The following is a 27,281-nucleotide window of genomic DNA, read 5'->3' on the forward strand; positions in this document are numbered from 1 at the left end:
CTGGCATCCTGGCCAGACTGACAGACCCCTGATGATAAGTATAGAAACGCGTAGGGTCGGGTGAAGTGAAGAAATTTTGCGTAGGGGGCAGTGGCATTGTTGTGCATCTGTGCATTGGGAGATTCATGCGCGGTTAATGCAGGCTCCTGTGTGTACGAGGGTCTAAACCACTGCTACACCAATGTTCAAACGCTGATTCCACAATTTGTTATCTTTGTTATATACCCAGTCATAAAGGGTTCGCAAACGAACTAGGACTTGGAGTATTTTGTTTAATACGTTTTTAAATACACGGTTGGGCTTTTCACAGTGGTGATTGTACCCCTGTTTTTAGATAGCTATGAATTAAAGTTATATATTTTACTCATTATCACTTCAGTGAATTTCCAATTGTTCATATTTGTGGGAGCACAATAGATATCGTTAAAATTCAGTGAATTATCAGTTCAAACTACTATAATACTGCCCTCTATGTACAAGAATATAACGACTATAATACTGCTCCTATATACAAGAATATAACTACTATAATACTGCTCCCTATATACAGGAATATAACTACTATAATACTGCTCCCTATATACAGGAATATAACTACTATAATACTGCTCCCTATATACAGGAATATAAATACTATAATACTGCCCTCTATGTACAAGAATATAACTACTATAATACTGCTCCTATACACAAGAATATAACTACTATAATACTGCCCCTATATACAAGAATATAACTACTATAATACTGCTCCCTATATACAGGAATATAACTACTATAATACTGCCCTCTATGTACAAGAATATAACTACTATAATACTGCTCCTATACACAAGAATATAACTACTATAATACTGCCCCCTATATACAAGAATATAACTACTATAATACTGCCCCCTATATACAAGAATATAACTACTAGAATACTGCTCCTATATACAAGAATATAACTACTATTATACTACCTCCTATATACAAGAATATAACTACTATAATACTGCCCTCTATGTACAAGAATATAACTACTATAATACTGCCCCCTATATACAAGAATATAACTACTAGAATACTGCTCCTATATACAAGAATATAACTACTATAATACTGCTCCTATATACAAGAATATAACTACTATAATACTGCCCCCTATGTACAAGAATATAACTACTATAATACTGTCCCCTATATACAAGAATATAACTACTATAATACTGTCCCCTATATACAAGAATATAACTACTATAATACTGTCCCCTATATACAAGAATATAACTACTAGAATACTGCTCCTATATACAAGAATATAAGTACTATAATACTGCCCCTATATACAAGAATATAACTACTATAATACTGCCCCCTATGTACAAGAATATAACTACTATAATACTGCTCCCTATATACAAGAATATAACTACTATAATACTGCCCCCTATATACAAGAATATAACTACTATAATACTGCCCCTATATACAAGAATATAATTACTATAATACTGCCCTCTATATACAAGAATATAACTACTATTATACTGCCCTCCATATACAAGAATATAACTACTATAATACTGCCCCTATATACAAGAATATAACTACTATAATACTGCCCCTATATACAAGAATATAACTACTATAATACTGCCCTCTATATACAAGAATATAACTACTATTATACTGCCCTCTATGTACAAGAATATAACTACTATAATACTGCCCCCTATATACAAGAATATAACTACTATAATACTGCTCCTATATACAAGAATATAACTACTATAATACTGCTCCTATATACAAGAATATAACTACTATTATACTGCCCTCTATGTACAAGAATATAACTACTATAATACTGCCCCCTATATACAAGAATATAACTACTATAATACTGTGTCCTATATACAAGAATATAACTACTATAATGCTGCTCCTATATACAAGAATAGAACTACTATAGTACTGCCCCCTATGTACAAGAATATAACTACTATAATACTGCTCCCTATATACAAGAATATAACTACTATAATACTGCCCCCTATATACAAGAATATAACTACTATAATACTGCCCCTATATACAAGAATATAACTACTATAATACTGTCCCTATATACAAGAATATAACTACTATAATACTGCCCCCTATATATAAGAATATAACTACTATAATACTGCTCCTATATACAAGAATATAACTACTATAATACTGCCCCTATATACAAGAATATAACGACTATAATACTGCTCCTATATACAAGGATATAACTACTATAGTACTGCCCCCTATATACAAGAATATAACTACTATAATACTGCTCCTATATACAAGAATATAACTACTATAGTACTGCCCCCTATGTACAAGAATATAACTACTATAATACTGCCCCTATTTTATACGATTCATGCTTCGGACTTAAAAAATAAAAAATTATACTAAGCTCCATCAGATCGTATTACGAAGATATTTTTCCTTAGAAAAATACGGAGCTTTAGAAAGGCACCATATGGTGGGACATGGTGTGCTTACACCTTTATTGTACTTATGCCGACATAAGTCGGCCCGTTTCTTTGTCATATCCATTTTTTCCTTTCTATGCTGTGCCATTACATCTCCCACAATAGTTGTCACTGAATTCTCCTAGATGTTCAATTCCTAGGTGTAACAATCAGAGTTGGCTCTATAAGGCATTTCTATAAGGCATTTCTTTTTGCATAGATCATGAAGATATTTGCTGAGTGCTGTGAATTCTTATTTGATACAAGATTTATTGCTGGACTATATTTTAATTCCACTAAGCACAACTGTGGATTGGAGCTGATTCCAGCCAGATGTTCGGTTTGAGTGATGTGCGCTGGATGCCATAAGTGCCGATCTTTCTTCTTCTTCGGTATGTCAGGTTATGTACAGTGATGGAAATAAGTATTTGATCCCTTGCTGATTTTGTAAGTTTGCCCACTGTCAAAGTCATGAACAGTCTAGAATTTTTAGGCTAGGTTAATTTTACCAGTGAGAGATAGATTATATTAAAAAAAAAAACAGAAAATCACATTGTCAAAATTATATATATTTATTTGCATTGTGCACAGAGAAATAAGTATTTGATCCCCTACCAACCATTAAGAGTTCAGCCTCCTCCAGACCAGTTACACGCTCCAAATCAACTTGGTGCCTGCATTAAAGACAGCTCTTACATGGTCACCTGTATAAAAGACTCCTGTCCACAGACTCCATTAATCAGTCTGACTCTAACCTCTACAACATGGGCAGACCAAAGAGCTTTCTAAGGATGTCAGGGACAAGATCATAGACCTGCACAAGGCTGGAATGGGCTACAAAACCATAAGTAAGACGCTAGGGTGAGAAGGAGACAACTGTTGGTGCAATAGTAAGAAAATGGAAGACATACAAAATGACTGTCAATAGACATCGATCTGGGGCTCCATGCAAAATCTCACCTCGTGGGGTATCCTTGATCCTGAGGAAGGTGAGAGCTCAGCCGAAAACTACATGGGGGGAACTTGTTAATGATCTCAAGGGAGCTGGGACCACAGTCACCAAGAAAACCATTGGTAACACATTACGCCGTAATGGATTAAAATCCTGCAGTGCCCGCAAGGTCCCCCTGCTCAAGAAGGCACATGTACAGGCCCGTCTGAAGTTTGCAAATGAACATCTGTATGATTCTGAGAGTGATTGGGAGAAGGTGCTGTGGTCAGATGAGACTAAAATTGAGCTCTTTGGCATTAACTCAACTCGCCGTGTTTGGAGGAAGAGAAATGCTGCCTATGACCCAAAGAACACCGTCCCCACTGTCAAGCATGGAGGTGGAAACATTATGTTTTGGGGGTGTTTCTCTGCTAAGGGCACAGGACTACTTCACCGCATCAATGGGAGAATGGATGGAGCCATGTACCGTCAAATCCTGAGTGACAACCTCCTTCCCCCCACCAGGACATTAAAAATGGCTCGTGGCTGGGTCTTCCAGCACGACAATGACCTGAAACATACAGCCAAGGCAACAAAGGAGTGGCTCAAAAAGAAGCACATTAAGGTCATGGAGTGGCCTAGCCAGTCTCCAGACCTTATTTCCCATCGAAAACTTATGGAGGGAGCTGAAGATCCGAGTTGCCAAGCGACAGCCTCGAAATCTTAATGATTTACAGATGATCTGCAAAGAGGAGTGGGCCAAAATTCCATCTAATATGTGTGCAAACCTCATCATCAACTACAAAAAACATCTGACTGCTGTGCTTGCCAACAAGGGTTTTGCCACCAAGTATTAAGTCTTGTTTGCCAAAGGGATCAAATACTTATTTCTCTGTGCACAATGCAAATAAATATATATAATTTTGACTATGTGATTTTCAGTTTTTTTTTAAATATAATCTATCTCTCACTGGTAAAATTAACCTAGCCTAAAAATTCTAGACTGTTCATGTCTTTGACAGTGGGCAAACTTACAAAATCAGCAAGGGATCAAATACTTATTTCCTTCACTGTATATATAGTATGGCTCCCACATTTCAGCAGTGTAATGTTTCAATCGGCCAATATTGGGGGTATTATTTGAGTGGTATAAACAGCTTATCATTGGTGCCCCCCAGACACTTATTTGTATACTGTATGGTGGTATGATTTGTGCACTGTATTGCTGTATTACTTGAGTATTATATACAAGTAGTTGTATTATGTGGCACGGTGTGGTAGCATTATTTGCATATATTAATTGATGAAAAAAGCTAAAAGGTGAGGTCAGCGGATTGTTAAAAACAGGCGTACATGGTGAGATTTTTCACCTACACACATGGTCGGTGAGACATCGCCCCGTTTTCCCCCTTGCTGATTACAAAAATAATAATAGCATAACCCCAATGAGATTTTTTTTTTTTTGAAGGGACTTTAACCCCTTCCCGCTCCTGGACGTACTATTAGGTCATGGCAGCTGTATCGTTCGCGCTCCATGACCTAATAGTACGTCTCGGGAGTAACGGCCGTTTCGGCCGTCCTCCTGACACATACAGGAGCTGTGACAGCTGCTGTCTCGTACAGGAGCTGTCACAGCTCCTACAGCGGGGACCGATCGCTGTGTCCCCGCTGATTAACCCCTTAAAAGCCGCGTTCTATAGAGATCGCGGCTTTTTAGGGGTTAAGCTGACATCGCCGGCCTGCTACACGATAGCGGCCGGCGATGGTGACTATGGCAACCGGACACCAAACAATGGCGTCCGGCTATGTCATAGATGTCAGGACCCACTATGCTTGCTGTCAGTGAGTAGCTGACAGTTCTAATACACTGCACTACGCATGTAGTGCAGTGTATTAGATTAGCGATCAGGGCCTCCTGCCCTCAAGTCCCCTAGTGAGACAAAGTAATAAAGTAAAAAAAAAGATGTGTAAAAAGAAGAAAATAAAAGTTTTAAAAGTATTAAAAGTAAAAATCCCCCCTTTTCCCTTATCAGTCCTTTATTATTAATAAAAATATATAAACAAACAAATAAACTATACATAATTGGTATCGCCGCGTCCGTAACGGCCTGAACTACAAAATTATTTCGTTATTTATCCCGCACGGTGAACGCCGTAAAAGAAAATAATAATAAACCGAACCACAATCACAATTCTTTGGTCACTTCACCTCCCAAAAAATGGAATAAAAAGAGATCAAAAAGTCGCATGTACCTAAAAATGGTACTGATGGAAACTACAGTTCATTACGCAAAAAATAAGTCCTCGCACGGCTTTATTGATTGAAAAATAAAAACGTTATGGCTCTTAGAATATGGTAACACAAAAAGTGAATGATTGTTTACAAAACGGATTTTATTGTGCAAACGCCATAAGACATAAAAAAAACTATAAACATCTGGTATCGCCGTAATCGTATCGCCCCGCAGAATAAAGTGAATATGTCATTTATAGCGCACGGTGAACGCTGTAAATAAAAATAGAATAAAAAAACAATAGTAGAATTGCTGTTTTTTAGTCACCATGCCACCTAAAAATAGAATAAAAACTGATCAAAAAGCCGCATGCACCCCAAGAAAACTACAATGGATTCCTCAAGGGGTCTAGTTTCCAAATTGGGGTCACTTTTGGGGGGTTTCCAATGTTTTGGCACCACAAGACCTCTTCAAACCGGACATGGTGCCTAATAAAAAAGAGGCCTCAAAATCCACTAGGTGCTCCTTTGCTTCGGAGGCCGGTGCTTCAGTCCATTACCGCACTAGGGCCACATGTGGGATATTTCTCAAAACTGCAGAATCTGGGCAATAAGTATTAAGTTGCGTTTCTCTGATAAATCCTTTTGTGTTATAAAAAAAATGGTATAAACAGGATTTTCTGACAAAAAAAAAATGTAAATTTCACCTCTACTTTACTCTAAAGTACTGTGAAACACCTAAAGGGTTCATAAACTTTCTAAATGCTGTTGTGAATACTTTGAGGGGTCTAGTTTCTAAAATGGGGTGTTTGATAGGGGTTTCTAATATATGGGCCCCTCAAAGCAACTTCAGAACTGAAGTGGAACCTAAAAAAATAAATGAATGAGGCAATACTTCGCTTCTTACATTATACTGATAATGAGCCGTGCCCACCCCGAGATGGCTCCAGTTTTGACCGTTTGTATAAACGGAGACCCCTATTAGACCGTTTCAGTGCCCGGTTTTCCCAAGCATACACCCCCGAGAAGTGTATTTCTATTGATGAGTCCCTGGTACATTTTAAAGGGAGGGTTCAATTCCGCGAGTACCTGCCGGGTAAGAGGGCAAGGTATGGCGTGAAGATGTATAAGCTGCGAGAGTGCATCAGGGTATACCTACAGGTTTAGGATATATGAAGTAAAGGCCACCCCCAAACCAGACTGCATCCTGGACTACAATAGGTACATGGGAGGGATGGACTTGTCAGATCAAATCCTGAAGCCCTACAGCGCCATGCGGTGAGGTATAAGAAGCTGGCCGGGCACATCATACAGATGGCATTGTACAATGCGTACGTGCTACGTCGATGTGCAGGCCAGACGGGAACTTTCCTGGAATTTCAAGAGGTGATTATCAAGAACCTAATCTCTAGGGACCAAGAAGGGGGGACACCCAGTACTTCTGGAAGCGAGGCCACACACATCGTACCAGGGCGGCAACACTTTCCAGGAGAAGTTCCCCAAACTGGCAAGAAGGGAAAAAGTCAAAAGAGGTGCAAAGTCTGCTATAAGAGGGGGATAAGGGAGGACACAATATATCAATGTGACACGTGTCCCGAATAACCAGAGCTCTGTATGAAAGAGTGTTTTCAAATTTATCATACATCCCTTGGTTTATAATTTACCCCAATTTTACTTACCCTGATGCCCTCCGCACAGCTTATCCCCCCTCGTCTTTCCCCTCTGAGCCCTGCTGCGTGCCCAGACAGCTGATAACAGCCACATGTAGGGTATTGCCGTACCCGCGAGAACCCACATTACAGTTTATGGGGTGTAGGTCTCCGGTCAAAATGCTCACTACACCTCTAGATGAATGCCTTAAGGGTGTAGTTTTTAAAACGGGGTCACTTCTTGCGGGTTTCAACTGTACTGGTACCTCAGGGGCTTCTGCATACATGACTTCGCACTAGAAAATCCCCAGTAGGCCAAATGGTGGTCCTTTCCTTTTGAGCCCTCCCATGGGCCCAAACGGCAGTTTTTCACCACAAATGGGGTATTGCGGCACTCAGAACAAATTGCGCAACAGAATGGGGTATTTTGTTTCTTGTGGAAATAAGAAATTTTCAGCCAAACCGACATATTATTTGAAAGAAATAATTTTGTTTTAATCCCCAGCCCAATTCAAATAAGTTCTGTGAAAAAACTATGGGGTCAAAATGGTCACAACACCCATAAATGAATTCCTTGAGGGGTGTAGTTTCCAAAATGGGGTCATTTGTGGTGGGTTTCCATTGCTTTGATACCTCTGGGGCTCTGCAAATGCGACATGGCACCCGAAAACCAATCCAGCAAAATCTGGACTCCAAAGAACAAATAGCGCTCCTTTCCTTCTGAGGCCTCCCATGGGCCCAAACGGCAGTTTATCACCACAAATGGGGTATTGCCGCACTCAGGATAAATTGGGCAACAAAATGGAGTATTTTATTTCTTGTGAAAATAAGAATTTTTGAGCTAAAACGACATATTATTGGAAAAAATATATTTTTTTTTAATTCCCAGCCCAATTCAAATAAGTTCTGTGAAGAAACTATGGGGTCTAAATGGTCACATTACCCATAAATGAATTCCTTGAGGGGTCTAGTTTTTAAAATGGGGTGTTTTATCAGGGTTTCTGATACACAGGCCCCTCAAAGCCACTTCAGAACTCAAGAGGTACCTTAAAAAAAAAAGGCTTTTGAAATTTTCTTAAAAATATGAGAAATTGCTGTTTATGTTCTAAGCCTTAAAACGTCCAAGAAAAATAAAAGAATGTTCAAAAAACAATGCCAATCCAAAGTAGACATATGGGAAATGTGAACTAGTAACTATTTTGGGTGGTATAACCGTCTGTTTTACAAGCAGATGCATTGCAATTTTTCACCAATAAACACTGAATATATCGACCAAATTTTACCACGAACGTGAAGCCCAATGTGTCACGAGAAAAGAATCTCAGAATCGCTTGGGTAGGTTTAAGCTTTCCGAAGTTATTACCACATAAAGTGAAATATGTCAGATTTGAAAAATTGGCTCTGAGCCTTAAGGCCCAAACTAGGCTGCGTCCTTAAGGGGTTAATATTGATGGCCAATCCTTAGGCTAGGCCGTCATTTGCTTGGTGGAGGTCTGACTTCTGGCCCACTTGCCGATCAGCTGAGTGATGGGGCCAGGGCCGCCATCAGGAATTTCAGGGCCCCCTACAGCTAAATTTTCTGGGCCCCCCTACCGTGGCACCGCCTGTTAACGGTACTCCGTACAGAACTATATCATGCTACCCAGGGCCGCCATCAGGGGGGGTATTAGGGGTACTGATGTGAGAGGCCCGGCTAAACCTAATTGAAAGGGGGGCCCGGCAAACTGCCGCGACTTGCCTTTGGTAGAAAAAAAACAGGCCCCTGCAATGGGGCCCATTTTTTTCACCAAAAGAATGTCGTGAGCTGCGGGCCCCCCTTTCAATTAGGTTTGGCCGGGCCTCTCACATCAGTACCCCTAATACCCCCCCTGATGGCGGCCCTGGGTAGCATGGGGGTCGTCATGGGGGCCGTCAAAGACCGCCGCCCGTGCGACCAATCGCGCGCACCCGCAAACTCCCGCGCATGCGCACCCGCGACCGCCTGGAACCGCGCACCGAATTTTGAGGCAGATTTTGACCTGCCCACACTATCTTGCCGCGTTTTTTGCCCACGGCGATTGAGGACAGCAGACAAAAAACGCAGGGAAAAATGCATTTTCTGCCTCCCATTGATTTCGATGGGAGGTCAGAGGCGGAACCGCGACAAGAAAGGACGTGCTGCTTTTTCTTTTTTCTGCGACTGGCTCCCATTGATTTCAGATTAAATCAATGGGAGGCGGTTTTTGGAGTTTTTTGGTGCTGATTCTGACGCAGTGTCCGAGTCAATATCAAGGGCCAAAAACTCTGTGAACTGGGCCTTATTGTTAGGGCTTATTCAGACGAACGTGTAATACATCCGTGCAACGCGCGTGATTTTCACACGACTCGCACGGACCTATGTTACTCTATGGGGCCGTGCAGACTGTCAGTGATTTTCACGCGCCTCGCACGGACCTATGTTACTCTATGGGGTCGTGCAGACTGTCAGTGATTTTCATGCAGCGTGTGTCCGTGTGTCCGCTGCGTAAAACTCACGACATGTCCTATATTTGTGCATTGTTCGCGCATCACGCACACATTGAAGTCAATGGGTGCGTGAAAATCACGCCCAGCACTTCCGCAGCCGTATAAACTATGAATGAAAACAGAAATGCACCACGTGCTACAAACATACAAACAGAGTGTCATAATGATGGCGGCTGCGCGAAAATCACGCAGCCGCGCATCATACGCTGCTGACACACGGAGCTGTTATGGACCTTTTGCATGCGCAAAACGCCACGTTTTTGCGCGCGCAAATAGCACACGCTCGTGTAAATCCGGCCTTAGGGTAGGAACACACTAGGCATGAACGCTGCGGATTTTATGCAGCACATTTTATTGTGGAAAATCCGCAGCGTATCACAGTCGCAGCAGAGTGGATGAGATTAGAACAAATCTCATCCACACGCTGCAAAAAAAATGGACCTGCAGTGTGGTTTTTGGCTTTTTAAGCCGCAGCATGTCAATGTATTCTGTGGAATCGCCGCTCCTCTGTTGCGGAAATGCCGCGGTTCTGCCGCAAAAATCACAAATGAGAAAAAATAAAAAGGCACTTTTTTAAATTTATAAAAAAGTTTAGACTTGCCCCGGCCGTAGTCCTGGTGACGTGATCCTCTATTCTTAGCGCAGCCCGGCCTCCTGTCATGACGTTTCATCCCATGTGACCGCTGCAGCGGTCACATGGTCTACAGCGTCATCCCAGGAGGCGGGGCTACGTTCAGAAGAGAGAGATGCGTCACCAGGACTACGGCCGGGGCAAGTCTAAACTTTTTTTTCCCTGCAGGATTCCCGCAGCGGACATGCCTCCCGAAACCTTCGCCACTATTTGGTGCGGTTTTGCTGGCAGAATTCCCTGCGGCTACCGGGGCGGATAAGCTATGTAGTTTTACTCAGCATATCCGCCTAGTGTGTTCCTTATGTTTTCGCTCCTGGAGCTGCTGCCGGTCTCTAAATGTGTTGCATAAAATCCGCAGCGTTCATGCCTAGTGTGTTCCTACCCTAAGGCCGGATTCACACAAGCGTGTGCTTTTTGCGCGCGCAAAAAACGTGGCATTTTGCGCATGCAAAAGCTCCATAACAGCTCCGTGTGTCAGCAGCGTATGATGCGCGGCTGCGTGATTTTCGCGCAGCCGCCATCATTATGACACTCTGTTTGTATGTTTGTAGCACGTGGTGCTTTTCTGTTTTCATTCATAGTTTATATTGCTGCGGAAGTGCTGGGCGGGATTTTCACGCACCCATTGACTTCAAAGGGTGCGTGATGCGCGAAAAATGCACAAATATCGGACATGTCGTGAGTTTTACGCAGCGGACACACGGACACACGCTGCGTGAAAATCACTGACAGTCTGAACGGCCCCATAGAGTAACATAGGTCCGTGCAAGCCACGTGAAAATCACGCGCGTTGCACGGATGTATTACACGTTCGTCTGAATAAGCCCTAACAATAAGGCCCAGTTCACAGAGTTTTTGGGCCTTGATATTGACTCGGACACTGCGTCAGAATCAGCACCAAAAAACTTCCAAAACCGCCTCCCATTGATTTAATCTGAAATCAATGGGAGCCAGTCGCGGAAAAAAGAAATCAATGGGAGGCAGAAAATGCATTTTTCGCGGCGTTTTTTGCCTGCCGTCCTCAATCGCCGCGGGCAAAAAACGCAGCAAAAAAACGCGGCAAGATAGTGTGTGCAGGTCAAAATCTTTAAGGAATTTTGAGGCAGATTTTTTTTCTGCCTGCAAAATACTTTGTGTGAACAGGGCCATACATAAACAGCACTTTGACACACTTTACTCACCGTGTCAGAAGAGCTGCTGCTCCCACTCCAGTCCTCTTCAGGCGAGGTCCTTCAGGCGAGGTCTTCCAGGCGAGGTCTTCGGTCCAGACGTCCAGTCCTTCACCTCCAGCCAGGCTCCAGGTAAGTTGGGTCCATGTGTGTCCGCGGTTGCGCGCGCTTCGTTCGCGGGTGTGTGCGCGGCCGATCGCAAGTGCGCGCGCGGCCGATCGCAAGTGCGATCGCGGGTTCGCGCGTGCTGTCGAGGCTGCGAGCGTGCGTGCTGTTGCTTCTGCGAGCGCCCGTGCTGTCGCGGTTGCGCGCTTTTGCCGGGTGCGTGCTCGGACGGTCGCGAGTTTGCGGGTGCGCGTGATCGGTCGGCGGTGTTTGACAGCCCCCATGAGAGGGGGGGCCCGCAGCTCACGACATTCATTTGGTGAAAAAAACGGGCCCCTTTGCAGGGGCCCGTTTTTTTCTACCAAAGACAAGTCGCAGCAGTGGCCGGGCCCCCCTTTCAATTAGGTTTGGCCGGGCCCCTCACACCACTACCCCTAATACCCCCCTGATGGCGGCCCTGGATGGGGCAGTGAATCCACTCCACAGCGGTCACTGGAACGCAGCAGCCTCTTCACTCAGTTAATCGACCGGGGAGTCGGACTAAGTATAGAATGATGTCTAATCCTAAGGAAAGGCCATAAATATTCAGGTCCAGTGAAACGTCATTTTATTTTAGAAATAACCATTGGCCCCTATTCGGTCATATAAAGTATGGGCCCTTGTAAGTTCTAGTTACGCCCATGATCTGCCTTATTAACCAGCGATACTTTGTCCACACCTATACGGTTTGAGATATTGGAAAACCTAGGTAATAACTACTGTGGTAGAAAGGAAACATAATATGATATAAGAAAGAAATGTCTGCACAGAAATTTTTTGGTTTCTTCCCTAGGTGTTAAAAAAAAAAATAATTCCACCCACAGATAAATTTTATCTATAAAAGAGCAGTTCAATATTATAAAATAAAAAAAGTACAAGAAAATCCAAAATTCTCCTGTGTAATAAAGTTACAAGTTCTTATAATAACATTACTTGGGCCTGCAGAATATGGATGATCTTTTAGAAATTTCCTAGAGTGATGCCAATATTTTTGTTAACTTTTCCGTTCTAGCTGTGCTGCGGCCGGGATTGCGGCCCAGCCACGTGAATGGTATTCTGGATGGAAGACATCAGTCAGCACCTGGGATAGTATATTTTACTAATCAGAAGCGATTATGGTGAGCCCTCACTAATAAATCATACAAAGAAAAACAGCTAGACTTTATAAATGAGCCCTGGGGGGCTGTATAAAGAGTATAGACCCCCGCGGGCCGAGACATACCATTATGACAGGTCACTGATTATAATGTATGGAGGCAAAGAAAATCATTAAATAACAAAAAGATAATCCTATTGCTTTTATTTATAACCTCTGAACCGATCCTGGAAAATGAAGAATGAATGCAGGGAATACCCAGGGGCCGGCAATGACCCATCCATCATCACCGGATGTGAAATCCATTAAACCGTAATGATGCTGTAGAACGTAACCTCATCAATAGCAACAGTCAAAATCCAGTCAGGATGTTTTTTTTTAATTTTTCTTATTTCCATTTACACATTGAGATAAGATAAGCCGCTGATTTTGGAATAAGTTTGCCACATTTTTTTTATAACATTACTACATTAATTTGCCTCTCTTAGAAGCCAAAAAAAAAATAAAAGTTACCATTATATTTCTGATCAGGATTCTGCTTTCCTTGTAACCTCCCTTTCGTGTGGGGCCCTGGGAACAAAATGCGGACCTCCAGATGTTTTTGAAGACTGTATATAAATGATTGAAATCTAAAGTTGGTCATGTAAGCAGTCAGTCTTTTGATCCTGTCTGCAGGCCGATAAGATTTCCTGGGATTTAGACCAGTAGATAAGGTACGTAGGAACAGGAGCTGTTAGGGTTTTGTCAATTGATAGGAGAAGTATAATACAGGATATAACTCAGGATCAGTACAGGATAAGTAATGTAATGTATGTACACAGTGACTCCACCAGCAGAATAGAGAGTGCAGCTCTGGAGTATAATACAGTCTGTAACTAGGGATCAGTACAAGATAACTATTGTAATGTATATACAAAGTTACTCAACTTTATATTTTGATTATATTTAAACTGTATATTGGTGTTCATACGCTTTAAGGGCATCTCCAGTTCAATCCCGGGGCACTCTAATCATTATTTAAATGTTCATATTAAATTAGAAAATAGGATTGAAACTAGAATACGTTGGAACGTCAAGGTTCACATTATATAATATAGATGGCTGCCAGGTGCCATATAAATTATTTTGTTAGTTACCATGGCAACCTGATAGCTACAGGTTGATCCGGCCTCAAATAATAATGGACGCACAGTATGTTATAGTGAAGCCGTATATATTGTGTTGTGGATACTCTGGCGCACGGTACGGATCTTGGCCAGGGCAATGTGTGAGATAACAGATGGACGATGAAGTATCTGAAACGTCTGTCAGCGCTTACAATGTGATGACGCAGCAAATCTCTGTAAAGCGTCTCACATGTTTTCCATTCAGCTCTCATAATTGGAAACAGGAAAAAATAACAAGTCAGATTTCATCCAGGGCTGGGAAATCCCAAATTGAAAAAAAATAAAAAAAGATTCTCCCTAATGATTCTCCACTCAGTTGAGTTCCTGTTCACGCTTGTTACCTTTTTACAAACCAGCACCCACGCAGGAAAACAGAGCAGAATTTAGTGTAACAAATGTCCATGTGAAAAAGAGCCGATGCTAAAAACCTGTTGAAATTGAGATCATACCATGAAAAACTGTATTATAAAGCCTTGGGATTTGCCAAACAACTTAAGGCAATGTAGATATGCTATTTTCAAGAGCAGGGATTCTCTTTTTGTTCTGAGCCTCACCCGCCAAACCATAGTGCCATCATGGCCTATCATGCTCACAACATCTATGCCAATAAAGGTAGATTTAGATGGGGTGTTGATGGACCCCGATTACATTGCCAGGTTTGGTGGAAGTCACAGTGCCTCCACTCAATACGACATAGCCCCTTTTGCTTCAGTCATGACCTAGACTAATCTGCCGGATTTGGGGTGCTTAGGAGTCATGTCACCCCTCATCAAGAACTGTGAGGCACTTCACTAGTGAGGCCCCCCTCACCAGGGGCATAGCTACAGGGCACGCAGAAGTATAAGTCCCACCCAGGCCCCTCTTTCACATAACACACCAGTTCAAGAAATGGCACATAATAGATGAGGGGCCCTGTTACAAATTTTGCATTGGGGCCCAGGAATTTATTTCACAGTTTGACAAGCCATACTCTAGATTGGTGAACATGTGCGAAAACGAACTTGCAGAGCGAAAGAGTCAAGGCTTGATGGCACACAGCCCAGAAAGCACCAACTGCCCTAGTAGAATGGTCCATAATACGGACTGAGGGTTTCTTCCATTTTATCCAGTAGACCTTGTGAACAGTGAAATCGCCGCCATCAAGCGATTGTAGCCTTAGAGGCCGCTTTCCTCAGACCCTACGGGATCACCAACAAAGAGACAGAGTGACGACAGTAGGAAGTAACCAAGAGGTAAACTCGAAGGTGCAGACATCTAAATTGTGATAAGAAAGTTCCTTAGGGTGCACCGGAGACGGTGAAATGATATCCTCGTTAAGGTGGTAGTAGGAGACCACCTTGGGCAAAAACAGGGCACTGTGCGGAACACCGCCTTAAATTTGAGAATCATATATGTAGGATGACAAAATAGGGCTGTCCTCTCGGTGACCCTCTGGACGGAGGTAACCGCTGCAAGAAATACCACCTTCCAGGTGAGAATGCGCAATGAAATCTCATGAAGAAGTTAAAAAAAGCTGACTGAATTGCCGAGAGAACAAGGGTTAGATCCCAAGAAGGAGTCGGTGTCAGAACCCAAGATGGAGTCGGGGACCGATAAGAGGGCACTGCGTGTCAAACCCCCATGTTTTTAAAGCATCAAGCGTTTTTTACGGACATTTTGGTAGCTGTTTTCTAATTGAGACAATGAAAAATGGCTCCAAAAACGGTTCAAGTAGTGACAGGCACTTCTTTTTATGGGGCGTTTTTTTTTTGCGCAGCGTTTTTTCTAACAGCTGCTTAAAAAAACGCCTCGTTGGAACGAAACGCCGTTTTTCCCATTGAAATCAATGGGCAGATGTTTGGACGCATTCAGCGTCCGTATTTTCAGCCATTTTTCGGGGCGTTTACGGCCTGAAAAACATCCGAAAATAAGCCGTGTGAACATACCCTAAGAGAGCTGAGGGCAAGTCCACGTTCCAACCCCTCCTGAAGGAGAGCCAGGAGCCTGGGGAAGGGGAAACCAAGAGAGGAAGATACCGGCCTCCTACCACTGTAGGTATGTCTTCCAAGCGCGCTGATAAATGCGGGCCGAAGAAGGTGGCTGGGCACATGGTTTGAATCACCCGCTGAAATACGCCTCAAGCTTTCAGTACTGCGGCTTCAACAGTCACGCTGTTAAACGTAGGATCTGTAGCCTCCCGACCATCGACCGTTAACACCTCGGGATCCCGAGACCTGGACACAAAGAGGGGGAACTGGCAGTTGATGTTAGACTAAAGCATGTAACCTTCCAGCATGCCAGATGAGAGGATTTGTTTTAAAACCTCGGGATGAAGAGCCCACTTCCCTGGGTCGACCGTTCGCGAATCAGATAATCCGTGACCCAGTTGTTGACGCTGGGATTGTGGACTGCCGAGAGAGCAGAGAGGTAAACTCTGCTCAGTCCAAAATCTTGTATGCTTCCGCCATCACAGCCAAACTGTCCCGCCTTGGTGATTGATGTAGGCGACTGCCGTGACATCCTTACTCTGGACTGGGACCAGACTGCCGGCCAGAAGACTCATCCACTGACTAAGACAGAGAGAAATCACACTCAAATCACAAACCCAGAATGTTGAAGGGGAGAATGGCTTCCTGGGGGAACCAGAGGCCCTTGGTCGTGAGATTCCGGTACCCCACCACAACTCCAAAGGCTGGTGTTCGTGGCGAAGACCTCCCAGCGGAGCAGCCCTGAGGGATCGCTGGGAAGGAGAGCCACCAGAAAAAAAAGAGACTGGCGGACAGTCTAGGGAAGAGGGATTCAGCGGTCTAGGGAATCCAGAGAACAGTCCCACCTGGAGAGAATCACCCTCTGAAGTTTACACATGTTAAACTGGGCAAAAGGAATAGCTTTGATGGAAGCCCAGAATCTTCATACAAAAGCGGAGAGAGATGTGAGTGCCTTGACACAGAGCACGGGCTGCCTGCTGCAGGGTGGATAGTTTCTCTGGAGGAATGGACACCCGAACGGAGTTGGTTTCGAACACCAATCCCAGAAAAGTGAGTTTCTGACATGAAATCAGGCAGGATTTGGATTGGTTGACAGTACATACAAAACAGGTCAGGGTATGCAGAGTAATTTGTAGGCTAGTCAAGTTGTCCTCCCTGGACTTGATGAGGTTATCGTCCAGGCAGAGGATGACTGAAATCTCTCTGGAACAAAGAATCACCCCGATCATGAAAAAAACCTTTGTGAAAACACATAGGGGCTGTCAACAGTCCAAATGGAAGGTCCACAAACTTGTAGCGGTGGGGGAGGGTTGCAAATCGAAAAAAGCGCTGCGGATGGCAGGTACACGTCCTTGACGTCCACTGTAGAGAGAAATTTGCTATGTTCCATGGAGGCGATTAGCGATCGAAAGGGACTCCATGTGGAAATGATGGATCTAGACAGTCAGATGTTTTAGGTCCAGAATGGGACGAACTGAACCGTCCCTTTTGCAGAAACAAAAAGGTTTGAGTAAAACTTGAAAAAAATCCTGGCCTGGAGGAACAGGGGCAATGACGCCTTAACTCAAAAGGAGAGTCCTTTGCTTGAAAAAAGACAGCTGACTTGGAAGGAGACGTAGGGCGTGTACAATGGAAGAACCTTTTGGGTGAAACCCAATATTGTTCTCTGGGAGACTACTTACCTCACCTAAGCATCTGAGATGTGGGAGAGCCAGATGTCCATGAAGAGTAGAAGTTCTCCCCCACTTGATTGCCGAATGGGGGTGCACCTTCAAGCGAAACTGGTCTTACGTTGGGAGCACCAAGAGGAACGAGGCATGGAGACTGCTGCCTGGATGCTCCTGGACCAAGGAATCTACAAAGGGGACGAAAACATGGTCCCAGTTTTCTGAGGTTAGAAGAATGAGCCCTAGTTTGATACAGGTAAGTGCTTTTCGTACCTCTTGCATCCGAAATTATTTCATCCAAGCAGGCCCCGGAAAGACAAGAGCCAACGAAGGGAAGTGCCATCAAGGAGCGTTTAGAAGCTGATCGGCATACCAGCATTTGAGCCAGGCTGTGCAACGCACGGCGACCATGTAAGAGGAGGCGTGCACCACAAGGCGAGCCTCATCCAGCGAGGCTTCGCAGAGATCTTTAGGCCTCATTCACACGAGCGTATCCGATTCACACACATGAAAAACGCGCGTGAATCTGGTCCGTGTGTGGCGTTATGCATCAGTGTGCTGCTTTGCGAGTGGCATGCATTATTCACGCACTCGCAAAGCACATCTTTTTTATTATTATTATTTTCAACTGAAATGATGCGCAAATCACACACCGAACACGCATGTGCATGCGTGTGCAGTGCGTGGTTTTCACGCACACATTGACTTCAATGGGCGCGTAGGTGCGTGATAACGCACCAACATAGGACATGCAGTGAGTTTCACGCAGCAGACTCTTGCTGTAGGAAAAATCAAGCATGTGTGAATGGCCCCATTGAAATCAATGGGTTCGTGTGCTGTGCATTGTTTCAACCCACTGCACACGGACGTGATTCACGCTCGTGTGAATGGGGCCTTAGAAGCGTCTGACAGCTGGTGCTTGAGATCACCAGATCTTCCGTGGGCACCCCTGAAAGGAAATCATAACAGAATTGGCAGGCCCATTTGGCAGAGTTTTAGCTGACCCAGGCGGAAATGAAGATTGGCCAATTGACTGAGCCAGCGCCCTCAAAAGGCAGACCTAAAGAAAAGGAGTCAATACAGCAATCCAAGGGATCGTGAAATGAGGCAGAGTATGCCATAGGAAGAGTAGTGGTCTTGGCCAGACGGGAGACCGAAGGATTCAGAGCCGGAGACTTAACCTATTTTGAGGAAATATGTTATGGAGAAAGAGAATGAGTCATCACTAATCACAGGCATAGCTGGGGGTGGCTGAAGTGACTAGGCCACAGGGTGGGCATCCGCAGATTTATAGCCTGGAGGCCAGCATGCATCGCGCAGAGGAGTAGATTGACCATATGAGAAATTTTGGCCACACGTGGAACATGAAAAACGAACCATATAGGGTAGCGGTCTGGATAATTCCCCTTTGGCGTCCGACATGGCAATATAGGAGTCACCGCTTCCACAGGTACTTCTGGAAAAGCTAGTGACTATGAGGCCACTTTATACTGCAAAGCAAAACGGATAGTCCCTTTGAAGGGGGTAATGGCCGCCTAGGGTTACGTAGAGGGCTTTAGGAAAATGCTCCCCTGCTGTACTGGATTTTAGTTAGCTAAGTAGCGCCTATCAGAATGAAGAGTGTGCTATAGAGTGATCCTTCCTCTTTTTGAGAATGTAGGAAACCTGCTAACAGCGCCAACAACAGCAGCAGCAGTGCCAGAGAGGTCCTGTAAGGCTGCATTCCAACTTGTCTGTGAGAATCAGAGAGCGGGAGAAGAACCACACGCCCCCTGCCATGCGGAGTTTGGCCCACTGAGAGCCTGAAAATGGCGACAGATGCTGTTGTAAGGGGCAAGGACCCCAGAAGGGTATCCTCTGTGGAAAGCACCCAAAGCTCGCCTAAAGCAGTGCTGCAGGTGGCGTGACGACTGATAGTGTCCAAAAAGGTGCGCTCCACGCATGGCACCATAGAGAATTAAAGGGGGTTTTGGGGGGAGAAATATTCAAGTTTCCGGAAGTCCATCTGCAGAATGAGAAAAACAGCATATAAGAAACTAAAATAAAAAAGCAAAGACAGCCTGCTGTACCACCAGGGATGTCTGCCTCCTACGGAGACTAAGCTAAGACCGACTAGCTCAGTGCCAGAAGGAGGGGTATATACTGTAGAAGGAGCCAAGACCTTTTTATTCTTAGTATCACTCCACCTAGTGGCAACAGAATTTACCAGGTCTGTATCCCTCAATGAGACGAACGAGAAAATACGGCGCCACTTGGCGCAATTCTGTAGAATAGACATGTTCGTATAATACTGTATGAGGATTATGCAGATTTAATTTATAAAACAGTAATAAGATGACAAAACATTGTTAACACAGTAAAATTCCTTTAATCCGACATCATTAGAAAAAATGATCAATTATTCTGTATTATCGGATGGCCATAGAAAAGTATGTAAAACTCTGAAAAAAAATCACATGTAAAGCCCACTTAGGCAAAGGCAAAGGGCTGAGTCCAGCGCTGAAGAGGATAAAAAGGAAACTAGTTCCAAGTTTACTGAATTTTCAATTAAAAAGGTCCAATAGGTTGGAGTCCTGGTGTGCAGACAGGAGTAAGTAACGATCCAGTCCTGGAGCCAGGACTGGATCGTTACTTACTCCTGTCTGCACACCAGGACTCCAACCTATTGGACCTTTTTAATTGAAAATTCAGTAAACTTGGAACTAGTTTCCTTTTTATCCTCTTCAGCGCTGGACTCAGCCCTTTGCCTTTGCCTGCCTACACCCATCGTGTGCCGACACGAGAGCCCGTGCGATGACCGCGACACATACATCAAGTGTCAGGTGAGCTGGAGGACTTCTTCCATATACTTTCTGTCTAAAGCCCACTTACTTGTTGGTCACGGCCTGCATGAACTCATCAATCAATTCGTCGTATTGTTTCCCACGAACCCGTTTATGTTTCAGTCCAATGTATAAGGGGTCATTCAGGAGGGTCTGGAAAAAATTATAAAAAGGACTTAAATTTCCCTTGCCAGGATGCTTTAAGGAGAATATACTCCTGCACTTAGTGGCGTAGCTATAGGGGTCGCAACTGCGACCAGGCTCAGGCAGGCGCAATGTAGTGACGTCATCACGCCTGTCTGCACCGAGTCACTCACAGCACAGTGCAGAGGGAACGGGTATAGGCAAGTAATTAAGTTATTATTTTTCTATTAGGTACATACATATGGAGGCATTATACTGGGTATGGGAGGGGGGCTCATATGGTAACTGGCATTATACTGTATGGGACAGCTAAGGGGGGAATTATACTGTATGGGGGCATTATACTGTATGGGGCAGCTAATGGGGGGCATTCTACTGTATGTGGCAGCTATGGAGGACATTATACTTTATGGGGGGGCAGCTTTGGAGCGCATTATACTGTGTTGGGGGCATTAAACTGTATGGGGCAGCTATAGGGGCATTATACTGTATGGGGCATTATACTGTATGAGGGACATTAAACGGTATGGGGTAGCTATAGGGGCATTATACTGTATGGGGCATTATACTGTATGGGGCAGTTAGGGGGGGCATTAAACTGTATGGTGGCATTATACTGTATAAGGCAGATATGGGGTAACTATACTGTATGGGGGCATTATACTGTATGGGGCAGCTTTGGGGGGCATTATACTGTAGGGGGCATTATAGTGTATGTGGCAGCTATGGGTGTCAATATACTTGTGGGGGCATTATACTGTGGGGGCAACTATGGGGGCATTATACTCTGGGGGCAGCTCTGGGGCAGTATACTGTGTTGGTCAGCTATGGGGGGACATTATACTGTGTGGGGAGAGGTAAGAGGATCATTATTCTATGGTGGTCAGCTATGGGGGGCATTATACTGTGTGGAGGGAAGCTATGGGGGCATTATAATGTGTGTGGGTCAGCTATGGGGGGAATTATACTGTGGTGGCATTACACTGTGGGGACAGCTATGGAGGCATTCATGGGATCTGTAGGGCAAGGCAGCTGGGCATAGGCGTGCGCAGGGATCTGGTGGTGTTGAGGAGGGGTATGGGGGCCCAAGCTGAATTCTTGCACCAGGACATTAGCTACACCCTCTGCCTACACGGTCATACCGGGGACTGCAGCATCCATGTATGAACACGGCATTCAAGAAAAAATCTAGTTGTGGACTCAAAGTTCTATATAACTCACCACTTCTAGATAATGTTTAACTGCTATTTATTTGATCAGCAACTCTAGAATAGCTGCATTGTCAATTAAAGTCTAAGGCAGTCCAAAATGTACCTCCTGTCTCATCAGAAGCAAAGACTGCTGCTCCGCACATTCCGAAAGTTTTACACTGCAACTCTGCTCAGGAGGAAATCAGAGCATAATTTAATTTCTATTATTGCAAGGTTAGAATGATTATAAAGTACTAGACAATTATCGGGTAATTGCTGCACATACACGAGTAAAATAATAGTGCCCCATATGGATAAGAATACAGCTACTATACTACTAACCTATATAGATAAAAATATAACCACTATAATACTGCATCCTATGTACAAGAATATATCTACTATAATACTGCTCCTATGTACAAGAATATAACTACTATAATACTGCTCCTATATACAAGAATATAACTACTATAATACTGCCCCTATATACAAGAATATAACTACTAGAATACTGCCCCCTATGTACAAGAATATAAGTACTATAATACTGCATCCTATGTACAAGAATATAACTACAGTGAAGATAATAAGTATTTGATCCCTTGCTGATTTTGTAAGTTTGCCCACTGTCAAAGACATGAACAGTCTAGAATTTTTAGGCTAGGTTAATTTTACCAGTGAAAGATAGATTATATTAAAAAAAAAACAGAAAATCACATTGTCAAAATTCTATATATTTATTTGCATTGTGCACAGAGAAATAAGTATTTGATCCCCTACCAACCAGTAAGAGTTTAGCCTCCTCCAGACCAGTTACACGCTCCAAATCAACTTGGTGCCTGCATTAAAGACAGCTGTCTTAGATGGTCACCTGTATAAAAGACTCCTGTCCACAGACTCAATTAATCAGTCTGACTCTAACCTCTACAACATGGGCAAGACCAAAGAGCTTTCTAAGGATGTCAGGGACAAGATCATAGACCTGCACAAGGCTGGAATGGGCTACAAAACCATAAGTAAGACGCTGGGTGAGAAGGAGACAACTGTTGGTGCAATAGTAAGAAAATGGAAGACATACAAAATGACTGTCAATCGACATCGATCTGGGGATCCATGCAAAATCTCACCTCGTGGGGTATCCTTGATCCTGAGGAAGGTGAGAGCTCAGCCGAAAACTACACGGGGGGAACTTGTTAATGATCTCAAGGCAGCTGGGACCACAGTCACCAAGAAAACCATTGGTAACACATTACGCCGTAATGGATTAAAATCATGCAGTGCCCGCAAGGTCCCCCTGCTCAAGAAGACACATGTACAGGCCCGTCTGAAGTTTGCAAATGAACATCTGGATGATTCTGAGAATGATTGGGAGAAGGTTCTGTGGTCAGATGAGACTAAAATTGAGCTCTTTGGCATTAACTCAACTCGCCGTGTTTGGAGGAAGAGAAATGCTGCCTATGACCCAAAGAACACCGTCCCCACTGTCAAGCATGGAGGTGGAAACATTATGTTTTGGGGGTGTTTCTCTGCTAAGGGCACAGGACTACTTCACCGCATCAATGGGAGAATGGATGGAGCCATGTACCGTCAAATCCTGAGTGACAACCTCCTTCCCCCCACCAGGACATTAAAAATGGCTTGTGGCTGGGTCTTCCAGCACGACAATGACCCGAAACATACAGCCAAGGCAACAAAGGAGTGGCTCAAAAAGAAGCACATTAAGGTCATGGAGTGGCCTAGCCAGTCTCCAGACCTTAATCCCATCGAAAACTTATGGAGGGAGCTGAAGATCCGAGTTGCCAAGCGACAGCCTTGAAATCTTAATGATTTACAGATGATCTGCAAAGAGGAGTGGGCCAAAATTCCATCTAACATGTGTGCAAACCTCATCATCAACTACAAAAAACGTCTGACTGCTGTGCTTGCCAACAAGGGTTTTGCCACCAAGTATTAAGTCTTGTTTGCCAAAGGAATCAAGTACTTATTTCTCTGTGCACAATGCAAATAAATATATATAATTTTGACAATGTGATTATCAGTTTTTTTTTAAATATAATCTATCTCTCACTGGTAAAATTAACCTATCCTAAAAATTCTAGACTGTTCATGTCTTTGACAGTGGGCAAACTTACAAAATCAGCAAGGGATCAAATACTTATTTCCTTCACTGTACTATAATACTGCTCCTATGTACAAGAATATAACTACTATAATACTGCCCCCTATATACAAGAATATAACTACTATAATGCTGCCCCCTATGTACAAGAATATGACTACTATAATACTGCTCCTATATACAAGAATATAACTACTATAATACTACTCCTATGTACAAGAATATAACTACTATAATACTGCATCCTATATACAAGAATATAACTACTATAATACTGCCTCCTATATACAGGAATATAACTACTATAATACTGCTCCCTATATACAAGAATATAACTACTATAATACTGCATCCTATGTACAAGAATATAACTACAATAATACTGCCCCCTATGTACAAGAATATAACTACTATAATACTGCTCCTATATACAAGAATATAACTACTATAATACTGCCCCCTATATACAAGAATATAACTACTATAATACTGCATCCTATGTACAATAATATAACTACAATAATACTGCCCCCTATGTACAAGAATATAACTACTATAATACTGCTCTTATATACAAGAATATAACTACTCTAATACTGCCCCTATATACAAGAATATAACTACTATAATACAGCTCCTATAGACAAGAATATAACTACTATAATACTGCCCCCTATGCACAAGAATATAACTACTATAATACTGCTCTTATATACAAAAATATAACTACTATAATACTGCCTCTATATACAAGAATATAACTACTATAATACTGCTCCTATATACGAGAATATAACTACTATAATACTGCCCCTATATACAAGAATATAACTACTATAATACTGCTCCTATATACGAGAATATAACTACTATAATACTGCCCCTATATACAAGAATATAACTACTATAATACTGCTACTATATACGAGAATATAACTACTGTAATACTGCCCCCTATATACAAGAATATAACTACTATAATACTGCTCCTATATACAAGAATATAACTACTATAATTATCTTTTTTATTTAAAAACTTGCAACAAAATATTACAATACCTTTGCAATACACTCATAACAGATAAAGAAACTAAACGTATGTCTCTTAATAACATCACAATCATTAAACAAACCATAATATATGAATATTTCTTCAACTATTATTCTAGACAGTATTACAGGAGAGTTCTTCTTTATTGGTGACCGGGCAGCATCGCGCACACCACAGATGGTACACGGTCACCACATTTATGACATATAGTAAACCTCTATGATATAAACTGAGTTCGGGCTAGAAGTCTCCATACAGCAGCTGAGAGTTTCACTGTCCCACTAGATGTGGTGACTGCAGGGACATTACTCTGTAGATAAGTCTCTTGTATATCGATGACATTGGTTTTGTCATCAGACAGACACTGGAATATCGCCTGCCGCCTGCTCCTATTCTTCACGCGGTTCACATTAATAGAGGTGATTTTCAGCCTCATCCTGGTTACATGTCTTTCCTACTTTTTTTTTTTTTCTTCTTCCACTGCTATGTCCCGTTACACCCCATCTTTTGGTGGACATTGGGGGGTCAGCAGCTTCATCCTGAGGTTCGTTGTCTGGGATGTGTGAGGAGACTTGCTCCATCTCTGCTTCTTCTTCCTGGTCATCTTCCCCCAGCGCACAGTAACGTCCCCCAGTTATCGCCAGCACTGGAGACTCCGGTGATTTCTTTGCTACAGTGATTTTTTCCTAGGACAATCGACTAATTTACTTTCCCTTTTAACCATCTGAAATCCCTCCTCATCCATACTAGTCGCTGCGGCTGGATCAGCTCGTTCCTTACTGGTCGCTGCGGCTGGCCCAGCTGGTTTTTCACTGGTCGCTGCGGCTGGATCAGCTGGTTCCTTACTGGTGTTGGGCAGATATTTAGATGTTTTGGTGACAGAGTGACTGGATATTTTGCTTTTAGCATGACCTCTATTTTCAGTGGCTGGTGACACTTGTGCAGCATCCACAGGTGGTACATTAGTCTCTAGAGCAGGGTCTCTAGTACTTCGGCTCACATCATCGCTGGGGCTTCCAGATTCTGGGGTTGTAGCTACACATATGGAGACATCCTCCTGCTCTTCCTCCATGGCTCCTTTAAAGGTCTCCTCTTTATTATGTTCTGCATGTGGACACTCCCGGAATGTATGTCCAGGTCCTAAGCACAGGTTACAGATGACAGGTCCTGTACAATCATCCTTCACATGCCGAAACTGACCACATAGTTAGCACTTAATACGGGAACAGTTGAATGCCAGGTGTCTGCCCCCACATCTATGGCACAGTCGCGGTTGACCAGGGTAGTAACATATGCCTCTCTCCGAGCCCAGGTAGAAGGAGTGCGGCAGATGTCTGGTCACTCCATTCTCCTGAACCAGCTGGATCTTGACAGAATATCCTCCATTCCAGATCTCCTCCTCATCATAGATCTTTGTTGGCAGTCTCTTCACCTCACAATATCTGCTCAACCAGTGCTGCAAATCTGCCAGAGCCACCACCTCAGACTGGAACAGGACGGTGGCGGTGACTACCTGGGGTTTAGTCAGCTGGATGACATGTAGATGCTCCCACATCGCGTGCTCCTTTGTATCGTTATAAATACTCCAGAATAAGTCTAGACTATATTGCAGCTTGAAACTGATGTCATAATTCCTGCTGGAGGGAACGTGGATCAGAGCGAACACCTCAGAAGCTTTAAACTTCATAAACTCCTTCAACAAAACTTTCCCAATGTAGAGTCTGGAGGGGAGGTTTTCCTCTGGTCCTGAGTAACTGATTCTGACCGCGTTCCTCCTTTGAGGTGTGGGGTTAGTCGGTCTTGTGACGCTGGAGAACAGTCTCCTGTACTGAGGCCTGTCAGCAGGTGTGTCAGGACTGGGCCTCTCCTCAGCTGATTGTTCTGCAGATCCTCCTGATCGCTGTGTAACCTGCACTCCATTCACTGACACTGCGGACGGCTGAACCTCCAGAACAGGGTCTGCAATGTCCGGCTCAGCCTGTGCCGCTGGTTCATCAGATATCAGACTGTCAATCACTGCGCTGAGCGAGGTCTCACTTATAATATCAGGACATGAGGCACTTTCTTGCTCACTCCCAGGAGTGCCACTCGCATTCACTTCCTCCATACTGCACATTGAGTCTACTGCAGTTAACCCCTCGTCGGCTGGCACACATTTCTCTGCAGCTTTAGCAGCATTTTTGTTGACTGATTGCACAGACCTCACACATGATGGGAGTTGTGATCCTCCAGCCACCGCACACTCATATCTTCCAGGGTTTCCCTGCTCCACAATATTATACACAGCATTATA

At 43.5% G+C, this 27,281-nt stretch overlaps 1 protein-coding gene across 4 annotated transcripts in view; it reads right to left on the reverse strand.

The window, feature by feature from the left end:
- ME3 (malic enzyme 3) overlaps positions 1-27,281 on the reverse strand; it is a 335,644-nt gene that overhangs the window by 94,512 nt on the left and 213,851 nt on the right. For all 4 annotated transcript variants that reach the window (XM_075851433.1, XM_075851434.1, XM_075851435.1 and 1 more), the window contains exon 7: positions 20,531-20,634. In XM_075851433.1, the coding sequence (XP_075707548.1) occupies positions 20,531-20,634 (104 nt within the window). The remainder of the gene's footprint in view (positions 1-20,530; positions 20,635-27,281) is intronic.

This window comes from Rhinoderma darwinii, chromosome 2, assembly GCF_050947455.1.
Source record: "Rhinoderma darwinii isolate aRhiDar2 chromosome 2, aRhiDar2.hap1, whole genome shotgun sequence".
Lineage (NCBI taxonomy): Eukaryota > Metazoa > Chordata > Amphibia > Anura > Rhinodermatidae > Rhinoderma > Rhinoderma darwinii.